The 11354-nt window shown below is 63.2% G+C and overlaps 1 protein-coding gene across 1 annotated transcript; it reads left to right on the top strand.

The window, feature by feature from the left end:
- The first annotated feature begins 761 nt into the window (after nt 1-761).
- On the top strand, nt 762-5752 carry CBX4 (chromobox 4). The gene is made up of 5 exons (XM_054221792.1): nt 762-992; nt 1078-1121; nt 1910-1975; nt 2695-2761; nt 3303-5752. Exons 1-5 carry the CDS (start codon nt 924-926, stop codon nt 4629-4631), a joined length of 1575 nt encoding a protein of 524 aa, XP_054077767.1. The 5' UTR covers nt 762-923; the 3' UTR covers nt 4632-5752.
- Nucleotides 5753-11354: the final 5602 nt, after the last annotated feature.

Genomic DNA, 11354 nt, shown 5'->3' with positions numbered 1-11354 from the left:
TCCACCTGCCCGGGGGAAGGTCCCTGTCGCTCCGCGCACCGCCCCCGCTGCCGGAGCGGGGCGGGGAGAGCCCGGGGGTCCCCCCGCTGGCAGCCCGCGGCACGGACACGCGTGGGCCGGGCGTGCTGCCCTCCACCCGCGCGGAGCGAGGGCGCCCAGCCGCCCGCGCCGGGTTCTCCCCGCTCGCCGCCCGTCTTCGCGGCTTCCGGCACCGGGCGAGGGAAACTCGCCGTGGCCACCTGCCCCGGGCCCGCAGCCCCGGGCGCTCCGGCCATCTTGCAGCGGGGGTTCCCCGCCACAGGCCGCCCCCGGGCCGGGCTGGGAACCCGCCAAGCAGCGCGGCGCCCGGTCCCGCAGCGGGGCCAGGGCTGGCACGGGCCGGGCCGGGCCGGGCCCGCTCCCTCACACCCGCCCCACGGGGCAAGGCGGCGGGCCCGGGCCGTGCGGCGGGTGGGCGCATCCCGCGGCGTGGAGCCCTCCCGGGAGGTGCTCTCCCCCCGCTCCGCGACCCCCCCGCGCATGCTCCGGGCGGGCCCCCCCCCACGGGAGGTGCGGGTGGCGGCACCTGCCCCGCGGGCTCCGCCGGGGGGGGCCGTGCTGAGTCACGCGTGGGGCGGGGGCCGGGCTGCCCGCGCCCCCCCCGCCACCCCCCCGCCCCTGCCCGGCCCCCGCCCGCCCCCTCCCCGCCTCGCTCCCCGGCAGGGCTGCGCCAATCCCCCGGCCCCGCCGTTGACGGGCAGCCGGGCCCGGGAGGCGCCGCCTCCCTGACGTCTCGCTCCGGGATTTGCACGGGTGGCGGTGCCGCGGCGGCCGGGGCTCAGTGTCTGTCGGGTCGGCGGCGGGAGCTGCCGGAGCCCGAGCCCAGCCCGGCTGCAGCGGCGGCCGCGGACGCCCGGCCCGGCCCGGCCCCTCCCGGCTGCGGCATGGAGCTGCCGGCGGTGGGGGAGCACGTCTTCGCGGTGGAGAGCATCGAGAAGAAGCGGATCCGAAAGGTGAGGGCGGCGGGGGGCGGCGGGGGGCGGCCGGGCGGGCGGCGGGTCCAGCTGACGCCGTGTCTTTGCCTCCCGCGCTCCGCAGGGCAGAGTCGAGTACCTGGTGAAATGGAGGGGATGGTCGCCCAAGTGAGTACCGAGCGGGGATGGGGATGGGGCGGCCCCGGCGGCGGGGCTCCGCCGCGCTCGGCGGCCCCGGCAAGGGCCCCGGCCGGGGGCGGGCGGGCGGCGAGAAGCGGCGGCGGGGCCCGGCGGCGGCGGCGGCGGGGGGAGGCGAGCGAGGCGGGCAGGCGGCGGCTGATGTGCACCAGAAAATGGCTCCTTCCCCCTTTCCCTCCTCGGGAGCCGGGCTCCATATTGCAGAACCGAGCGGGGGGGGGGGGGGGGCGCGACGTGGGGGAAAGGAGGGGGAAATAACCGCAAAAATAACCCGCGCCGCCCCGCAGCCCCCGAGAGCCGCCCGCGGAGGCGGAGGCACCGGCCGCGGAGCGGGAGCGGCCGCTGCGGGCTGCGGAGTATTTGGGGTTTGCATGACAGTGCCGGCGGGGGGGGGCCTGGAGGGGGGGGGGGGGTCCGCGCCGCTGTTCCGGACTCGGCGGCCGGGTCCCTCCTCCGCGCCGCGGCCGCTTTCCTGGGTCCGGGATTTGGAAAATTTCATCATGACATGCCTAGAATTCCTCCGGAATAATAACTGCGCTAAATAAACAGTTCCGTCCCCGTGCGCGCCCCACACGCCCCCCCACACCTCCCCCCCCCCCCTCCCCATTCCCCCCGCCGCCCATCCCCCTCTCCCGGGACCCGAGCCCCGCACCCCCGTTCCCAGGCGGGCCCGCTGCTGCGGGGCACCCTGCCCGGGACCCCGGCCCCCTCCCGGCGGGGCCCCGCGGCTGACGGCCGCTCTCCTCCCCTCTCGCAAGATATAACACGTGGGAGCCGGAGGAGAACATCCTGGACCCCCGGCTGCTCATCGCCTTCCAGAACAGGTGAGCGGCGGCGGGGGGGGGGGGGGGGGCCGGGAGGGGCGGCGGGCACCGGCACCCGCTCCGGCAATTGCAGATGCGTCACGGCGCCGGGGGCCGCGGCGGGGGCGGGCGGTGCGGGACGGGCCCGGGTCCGGGCGGGCGGTTGGGGCGGGGGTGGGGGTGGGGGGGGGGGCGGTGCGGGGCCGCCGGGCGACGCCTCCGGTTCAAGGTCCCCCCCGCGCCGCGCTCCCCCCACGCCGCGCCCGGCGCCGCTGCCGGCCCGGGGATTCGATGGCTGCGAGCGGAGGAGGCGGCGCTGCCGCTGCTGCTGCTGCTGCGCCTGGACGGGCTTTTGCCTTTTTTTTTTTTTTTTTTTTTTGCTTCTTTTTTTTTTTTTTTTTTTTTTTTTTCTTTCCGTGCATTTATTTCCTGTAGTATTTTGGCGCAAACTGTAAACTTCAGCCCCTCGCTGCAGCAGGGGGAGGCGGGAGTGGGGAAGTCGCTTCAACAGGCGCCTGCAGCCTCGGCGAGCCGGCCGTGCCCCCGGACCCCCACCTCCTGCGGGACCCCTGGCCTGCCGCCCCGCACCTGCGGGGGCCCGGCTCCCCTCGCACCGGCTCGCTGCCCCTGCATAGGGTCACTGGCAGCGTAGGAGCGGCCACGCATGGGGCGCGGGGAGGGGTGCGCCGGGGGTCCGCGTGCCGCCACTGGGGCCTCGCCGTGACTCCGTGTTCCCGCAGGGAGCGGCAGGAGCAGCTGATGGGATACCGCAAGCGGGGGCCCAAGCCGAAGCCGCTGGTCGTGCAGGTAAATGCGCGGAGGAGCCCGGCCTCACACCACCCCGGCAGCCTGTTTGCAGCGCGGCCCTGTCCCCCGGGAGCCGCTTTCAGCGGGTTTCATCATGCTGAGGAGCCGTGCGTGCAGCCCGGGCGCCTTGCAACGCCCCGGGGACCCCCGGGCCCCAGCGCTGAGCTCATCGGGCGGCCCCAGCCCCCCTTCCCCCCGCCCTGGGCTGTGGGGCAGACCTTCTGCGCCCACAGCCCGGTGGCATTAGCAGGCTGCTCGCAAGCTCGGCAGCAGCGGTCCTGCTTGGCCCCTGTTCCCAGACAGCTGATTGAAGGGTGCTTTTCTTCTTTTCATTGCTTCATTAATCCGGAGCAATGCGCAGCCTGTAAGTTGGAGTGGGCTGGGGCTGCTTGCTTGAGGACGCGGCACCCTGCGATGCAGCGTCCCGTAACGAGAGCCGCCGGAGGGGCGGGGGTTTCACCCCAGCCTTCGGCACCTGCCGGAGCACCGGCACCTCCTTCGCCGGCCCCGGCTCACTGCGGCCCCCGGCTTTGTGTTGCAGCTTCCCTCCTTCGCCCGCCGCTCGAACATCCTTACGGGGCTGCAGGATCCTGCCGTGGACAATAGGCCAAAGCTGGATCTTGGCTCCTCCGGCAAGAGCCAGCAGCACCAGTATGAACTCAACAGCAAAAAGCATCACCAGTACCAGCCCAACGGCAAGGAGAGCGGCATGAAGCACCAGTCCCACAGCAAAGGGAAGTATTACTACCAGCTGAACAGCAAGAAGCACCACCACTACCAGCCAGACCCCAAGATGTACGAGCCCCACTACCAGCCCAGCAGCAAGGAGCCACAGAGCCAGGCCTGCTTGGACAATAACAAGAGCCCCCTGGTTGCCCACCCGGACAAGTGGGCTCACGGCCCGGCCAAAAACCTGCTGGGCCCAGTCAAGAACCTTGCTGCAGAGAGCAAGAACGGGGCCGAGAAGAACTTGTCCAGCGGTACTGGGCCTCCCCCCAGGGACAGGGTGACCAGCAACGGCCTCGGGGGCAAGATGAAGATCGTCAAGAACAAAAACAAGAACGGGCGCATTGTGATCGTCATGAGCAAGTACATGGAGAACGGGATGCAAGCGGTGAAGATCAAGTCCGGGGAGCCGCCCCGGAAGCGGGCTGCGGAGGAGAGGACTCCTAAGAAGGGTGGGGAGGAGAAGCTGGAGGCTTGGAGGAAGCCGGGGGAGGAGAGGGTGGTGGGCAGCAACCCCCTGAGCAAAGCAGAGGGCGAGGGCCGGCAGCCCCCCGCGGAGCTCGAGGAAAGCCCCCGAAAGACTCCCCTGGCCAAGGAGCTGCCCCTCCCTCCGGAGCAGCCCCTGCAGCTCACCACCAAGCCGGACCTTGTGCCCTGGTCCCTGAGTCCCATCTGCGAGCACAGCCCTGCCTCCATGGGACTGAACCTCTCCAGCCCCGGCTCGCGGAAGCGCTGCCTGTCGGAGCCGCAGGCGGAGCGGGAGCCGGGCAAGAAGCGCCTGACGTCCCGCAGCATCAGTGCCCCCACTTGCCTCAGCCCCCCGGCCCCCGAGCGGCCGGAGCCGCCCGCCCAGCCGGAGGTCATTCTGCTGGATTCGGACCTGGACGAGCCCATAGACTTGCGCTGCGTGAAGCCGCGGGCGGAGGGCGAGCTGGCCCTGGCGCAGGTGAAGCCAGAGGTGCCGCCGGCACCGGCTGAGAACCCGGCCACGGAGCCTCCGCAGCCTCGGGAGGCCGCGGAGGAGGAGGAGGAGGAGGAGGCCGAGTCCCTGCAGGAATTCAAGCCCTTCTTTGGGAATATAATTATCACAGACGTGACCGCAAACTGCCTGACCGTGACCTTCAAGGAGTACGTGACGGTGTGAGGTGGGACGGCGGCTGCTCCCCGTGGGAGCTGCCTGCCCATCCCGGGGCCGCCGGCCCCCACGGCCTCCCTCTAAGGTACTGGTGCCCCTTCCCCGGAGCCCGCGTGCCCCCTGCCCGCGCCGCGGCGGCCGAGCCTCCGCTGAGGGGATGCCGGGACGGGGCCGGGCACGGTGGCCATCCCTGCCACGCGGGGTGTCCTCACCGCTGCTCCCATCCCACGGTCGGGGGCTGCCCCGGGACCTGCGGGCGCCGGGACGGGCGAGGAGGGGGCCCGCCAGTTACTCAGAGTTATAGTATTATATTTTAACAGTGCTAACTTGTCGAGTGATTCTTGCTCCCGTTTGTACGTGGTGTTATTGAAATGTATTGTTTGAGCTGAAAGCTGGTCGCTCTCCGGCCACGCTAATATATTTATTTGTAGGTATTTATATAATGAAATATAAAGCCTAGATTTATGGAGTCCCTAGATCACCTTATAAACTATATCAAACGAATATTTTCTGTTCTCCTTTTTAACCATTCAGCATTTGTTAGTCTCGTCCCCTTGCCCTCCTTATGACCCACAGGACCATTCCCGGTATATATTTTTTGATACTGTACACATGTGGTGTTTCTATGTGCAAAAAAAAAAAAAAAAAAATCGTTATCTAAAGCTAAACGAGCTATTATAGAAATTGCTGCTATTAGAAATGTCTAAACTATAAGCTTCCAATTATTAATTGCTTGAATGTAAATATTAAATGGAGATGTTGAAAGTGCATTTGATGTTCTGCAGCTAGTGTAGATCGGATTGCAAAGCCCGGCTGCTGGGAGGTGGAGCGCGAGCTGCCAGCGGCGCTTCCTGGTCCGAGGGCTGTGTCACGGGGGAAGAAATGTATCATGCAATCACTGCAAAGGACTATAAACCTTTACAAAAACTACCAGCATTTGGAGTGCGTTTGTTACTGCATACGGTCGGCACGGAGGTGTCCCCATGCGGGCAGGCTGTGCCTGGGGTGCCCCGCAGCAGGTGCTTGCAGGTTAAAATCGGCTCCGAGATGCGCCGCGTGGAATGTGGTTCTGGCTTTTCCCCAGAAGCGCAGGCGAGAGCGTGCCGTAGGGACACCCTGCTTCTCCCCGCTGCCGGCCGGGCAGGCAGCGAGGCCGCGGGAGCCGGTGGGTCGGTGTTTCCCTCTCCCCGCTGGGCCGAGGCAGGGACGGGCTTCTCCAAAGCAAAACAGGCTGCGATGGCAGCCTGGAACGCAGCACGGGCTGGGAAAGTGGCTGCCGGGGCGGGGTGACTGCTGGTCCTCAGCCTCAACGTCATCCCCCGCGCCGGGGAGGGTCGCAATGAGGCGAGGAGTTGAACTTCTCTAGGAGGGAAGATGGTCCAAATTCCACAAATAAGCCTGCAACCATCTCTGAACTAGATTAATAATTGCCGGAGTCCGCTGAAAATAGAGCGCAGGGCTAATTCTTTACAAAATGGCTCACGTGAAGGTGGCAACCTAGCAGTGTGCCCACAGAGCCCGTCTGCGCCTGGCTGAGATACAGCCCTCGACCCCCGCTCCCCCCACGCCCCGGTAACCGTCCCAGGCAGAGTCGAGTGCTCAAACAGTAACTGCCCCCTGAACCTCCGGCTTGCCAAACTGGCTCCGTTGCTAGCCTTTCTCGTCTTGGGCTTTTCTTGAAGTTGATTTCTCTTCCAGAAAAGGTCTTGGTGGTTGTCGTAACGTGCCATCCTGTCGTCGATGGTACATTAATGTGTACGGACAAGAGCCTCAAGCTGGTGAGAAGCAGAGGGAATTGGTTTGGGTGAAGTGGACCCTGGAGCCACCTGAAGAGCTGGGCGAGTTGCCCCCCGGTGTGGGCGAGAGCCTGAGGGGTGGGCAGCACCCTGCGGGCTCAGCCCCCGCCTCCCTGGCACCGCACGGGGCTGTGCTGGTCCCAAAGCCAAAATAAACTGCTCCATCTTGGGCTGCCCACTCCTGGGCCACCTAGCCTTCCCAGGCTTCATTTTATTTAAGTAAGTGCAAAAAATCGTCTTGGCAACTGTTGCTTTTTAAACCCTGAGGGTGATGTGGCACCCGCGGAAAGGTGGGGCAGCACCCGGCCAGGTGTCACCTGCTGGGGCTTGTTGGCAGCGGGAGCCCCGGCACGAGCCGTGCCAGCCCAGGAGTCGCCTGCAGATGGGCTTGTGCCGGAGCCAGAGCGCTTTTCCGAGGCAGGTTGGGTTAAATCGGAGGAAAAGCAACTGTTTGGTGCGCGGATGCCATTTTCTCAGCTGGGACAGACCTGGAGGCTTGTATCCAAGCGGGAACGATCTCGGCTGTGGATGCTGTTGTCGCAGGCGTTGGGTTTGGTCTGGTGTAGCTCAGGTCTGCCACTCGACGCGCTCGCGGCAGCGGGGATGGCTTCTGGGACCCCACACCAGGAAGCCGGCTCCGTCCCAGCTGTTTGGTCGAACTCGCTCGGTGCGGCCGAGGTCCACGCTGCCAGCTTGGTTCCTCTCTTCCTTCAGTCGATGCTCCACAGTCACTGGAAACTCGCGCAGTATGTTTAGTGATTCCCACCTGTCCGCGCGGGGACCCCAAAATCTGATTGTATGCGCCCGGAGAGCGCGTGGATATAGGTGAACTGTGATTAAAATTGGCGTTTTTGCCTGTTCGCTGTATCGAATCCTAAGAGGGTTTTAATCAACTCTAGGTGTCACCGGGGCTGTGCGAGTGCCAGGCAGAGGCAGCGGTGGCCCGGGGTGCTGGAGGGAACCTCAGCCCCTGCCGGGGGATGCTCGGGGCTGGTTTGGGGGGGAGCCTTTCCCTGCCGTCCCAGCCTTCGCTGGCAGAGCAGACAATCAGAAATTAAGCGTTTCCCTTGATTAATTAAGCTAATGGTTATCTGAAAACAAAAATGACATGGAAGAGGAGACGCATGCTCAGAATGCAAAATGTGATTTATGAAAGGGGAAGTGGGGCTCGACAGCCCGCGGCGGGAGCCGGTGCGGGAGCGGGGCCGGGCAGGTGGTGCTGGGGCAGGGTCTGTGCGGGAGCACAACTTTTTCTCTGGCCAGACGACGGTGGGTGAAACCAACGGGGTTTCTCACAAGCGGTGGGATGCGCCTTTTAAACGTGGACTTTGCAGGCTGCTGGCCAGAGCCCGAGCATCGCCGCTGTCGAGAGCCGGGTCAGCAGCTTCCTTCTCTGGCCCGCAGGTGTGAGAGGCGCTTGGCAACCCGTAACTGCGGGTTTGCAGTGAGCTTAGTTCACGAACATCTTAAAAAAATGGATTGTGTTGTCTGTTTTTGAGGAAGCAATGTTCCTCCGAGCGTGTGCTTTCTGAGCTTCCCTTCCCCGCACCCGCCACCGCCCCGGGAGCCGTGGAAGCACCTAAAACGCTGTCTCTGCTGGTGGCAGTCGCTGTGGTTTGTTTGAGGCACCATTTCCCGGAAACCACATAGCCAGATATTTCTTGGCTATCAAAATAGTTTGATCGTGTTTATCACGACTCCAGCAGCTTCCTGTGCAGTGAAAGGTGCGATAAGTAGTTACTGGTTTAAAAGATACACCCTCCCCTTGCTTTGTGCCAATTGGCTGGGAAGGTTTCGGGGTGAGCGTATGAACTACTTATTCATTCCGCTCCCTTTCCGTATTAAGTGCATCGAGCCTAAATGCCTGTTACTGAGCAAATTAATGTGAAGTCCACTATGACTTCCAATGGTTATCAAAGTGATCCGGAACGAGATGGAGCGTCACCACGCTCCATTAGGAAGGCTGGTGTGCGCTGCATTTAATGTATTTCCCAGGAATGCGTTAACCTCTGCTTGGTTTGGATTTATTCCAGACAAACGTTTGCTGATTTAAAAGGAGAATTTGTGTTCGTATTTTAGCTCTTCCGAAAGGGTCTGGCGCATCCCTCCGTACCCGGCCGTGCGGAGAGGAGGGGCTGCAAACTTGTGCTGTGAAGCTGCCTTGGGGTTCTCCCCTCCCCGGCCGTGGCGGTACCGGTGTCGGGGCCAGCACTGGGGAATGACTGCGGCCACCAGCCCTCCCTCGCTGAGCCGCGCCGCCAGCGATCCCCGTGGCCCCGAGCAGTGTCAGCAGGCGTCGGTGCCGTCCCCGCTCCACGGGAGGTGACAGAAACACCGTCCCCAGGGGACGGCCATGGGGCAGCTGGCAGGCTGGGCCCTGGGGCTTGGTGGAAGAGGGGGCATCTCTGGGGCGAGGATGCTGTTCAGGAGAAGGATGTTAAATAAACACACGACAGGGAGCTGACGTCTTTTAATCAGAATAAGAAACAGCCTCGCGGGGACTGGGAGACTTTCAGATCTGTACTAGGAATGAGAGAGGGGCTCTTCCCTGGAGAAGGGCAGAAGGTGGAAGTGGCCACGTGCGGTGGGAAGCGGAGGATTTCCCAGGCAGCCAGGGCACTCGGTGCTTTTGCTCATACGTGGGTGGGGGCAGCTCCCCCAGCCAGTCATTGCACGCATTCTATGGGGCTTTTCCTTTATTTTTCCTGTTGTTCTCTCATTTCGCTATGCGATGTCAGGAGCTGACTGTGTGACTTCCCTGAATGTGGTGGCCTCAGCACCTCTCCCCTGCTGGAGAAGCCAGCGACAAGGTAAAGCATTCATGGGCACATTGTGGGGGAAAGAAAAATAAAAAAGCCGGTTCTTCAGGCTGTGTTTTTCCGGGCCCGTCCCCTTAAGCACGGAGGGGGCTGCATGGTTTGGCCATGCACGTCTTGGCTGCTAGGAACCATCTTAACTAAAACTGTGTCCAAAGGGACTGGTCCAGCAGCAGGGGCCTGCCATGGAGGTTTTTTGCTGGATTTTCCGTGGGGCTGGTGTTCCTCTGTTTGGGAGAGCAACTGCGGGAGGGGGAGGCCAGCGCCCGGCTGAACTGGGGCGGCTGGGCGAGGGGAATGCCACGGGGCTTCCCCCGGTTCTGCCCCGTCCCCGAGCCCCTCGCCTTCCCCATCCCGCAGGGCTGCCTCTGATTTGAATGGTTGAAAATGCCTGGCGGTAGGAAATCCTCCGTCTCCTCCGCAGATAAGATCATTTGGATTCAGCCCAGATTCATGTAAGATCTGTGTTGGGAGGAGACGACCACAAGGACGCTGCTCTGTTTACGTTTGCACCAGAAGAGGAAAAAGGCTCCACAGTGCCGGGCACAGCCCGGAGCATCTCCAGGCACTCCCAGAGCCTCAGCGAGCGGCCCCGGAGGGTCCCGTGCACATGGGAAAGCTCCTGCCTGCACCCTGAGCCGCGCAGAATCCAGTTAAAGGCAGAACGAAGCAGCTCCCGCGTTCACAAGGCGGCTGCCACCAGCGATGCCTGACCCATCTGGGGCCCTGCAGCGCGGCCGGCCTCAGGCAGCGTCAGAGCGGCCGGGAGGAACCGTCCTGTGAGCGGGATGTGGGATGGAGGAGATGGAGGCTCAGCTCCTGGGCCCCCCCGATCGCTGCGGGGAGTGACGGGGGGGGAGATGGGGTTGGATGACGTGGGAGGGGGGGACGTGGTGGCTGCAGCCGGGTGCTGTGCAGCCTGCTGGGGGGGCGATGGAAGGAGAGAGGGTCCTGGTGGTGTGACTGCTCGTGGGACCGTCCCTGGGTCTGCGCTGGAGCGGGAGGTCTCATGGGCACCGAAGGGGTGTTATTGCACGACAGGCCTTGGGGTGCAAATGGGAGAGAAAGGAGGGTCTCTGTAACAATGACGTTTTGGGACAGGCACCGGTGGGGGCTGAGGGTAGCCGGGGTCTCCCCGCCTCGGTCTGGGACCTGCCAGTGCCCCCCGTGGCAGGGCGAGATCCCAGGCTCACCCGGCAGCGATTTGCTGGCACCTCCTGAAGTCGTTTCTCAGAGGGAGCCGTCAGTTCAGCTGACACCTTGATGTAGTTTAAAGCAAACTGCAAACATGAAGATTTATTTTTATCGAACAAGCAAGCATATAAAACACGCTGTGCGACGCAGCGCAGCCTGGCAGGAAGCACCCTGAATCCCAGGAGTGGTGACTTGGGCACGCGGGGCCATGTGCCATCCCTGGCCTACCCTGCTGAGAGCAGCCCCGTGGGGTTTAAGGGGGGGGAGAGAAGGAAACTTAATCACCAACTGCCAAACCCTCCAGGATTGCTGGCAAACACCAGGACCCTTTTGCAAGGTGTTTTTGCACTGGCACCATTTGGGATGGCAGGTCCTGACCCAGCCAGCTTGCCGAGGTAGAGCTCCGCCAGCATTACCGGTTCCCTGTCCCAGGGAGGTACTGGGAAGGGTGTACGACCGCACTCCCATTTTCCAGGGGGTCTGGTCATTGCCGTGGCCAGAGTGTGGATGCCACAGCTTCTGTGGTATTGCTACGCTTCAGTCAGAAGTGCTTAGTTGGAGGTAAGAAAGGGAGTAACCTAAACCTTTAGGAGATACTGCTGTTGTGCTGGAGCAGCCGGGGCAGAGAAGTCCTACAGATACAGAAAATAAATTAAACAGGCTTAGATATTATTATAAACTGCGTTAAGAGGCAGTCTGAACAGAGGGTCTGAGCTGATGGAAGCTTTAACAAACGTGTATTTAATGTTGGCTATAAAGACTGAGCAGAAATTCTTGTTGTGCCAATGCAAACCCACATCTCCCGCTCTCCTGGAAGCCACTGGAAGCTCCATCTTCATCTGCAGGGGGATGAGCCTGGGATGTCCCGCATGAGGAACGGTTGCGTTTGGCAACAGCCGTGAAATGAGCCGCAGCCCAGATCTTCC

Source organism: Rissa tridactyla, chromosome 15 (genome assembly GCF_028500815.1).
Source record: "Rissa tridactyla isolate bRisTri1 chromosome 15, bRisTri1.patW.cur.20221130, whole genome shotgun sequence".
Lineage (NCBI taxonomy): Eukaryota > Metazoa > Chordata > Aves > Charadriiformes > Laridae > Rissa > Rissa tridactyla.
The sequence above is the reverse complement of the archived record's forward strand: the minus strand, read 5'-3'. Positions and strand labels throughout refer to the sequence as shown.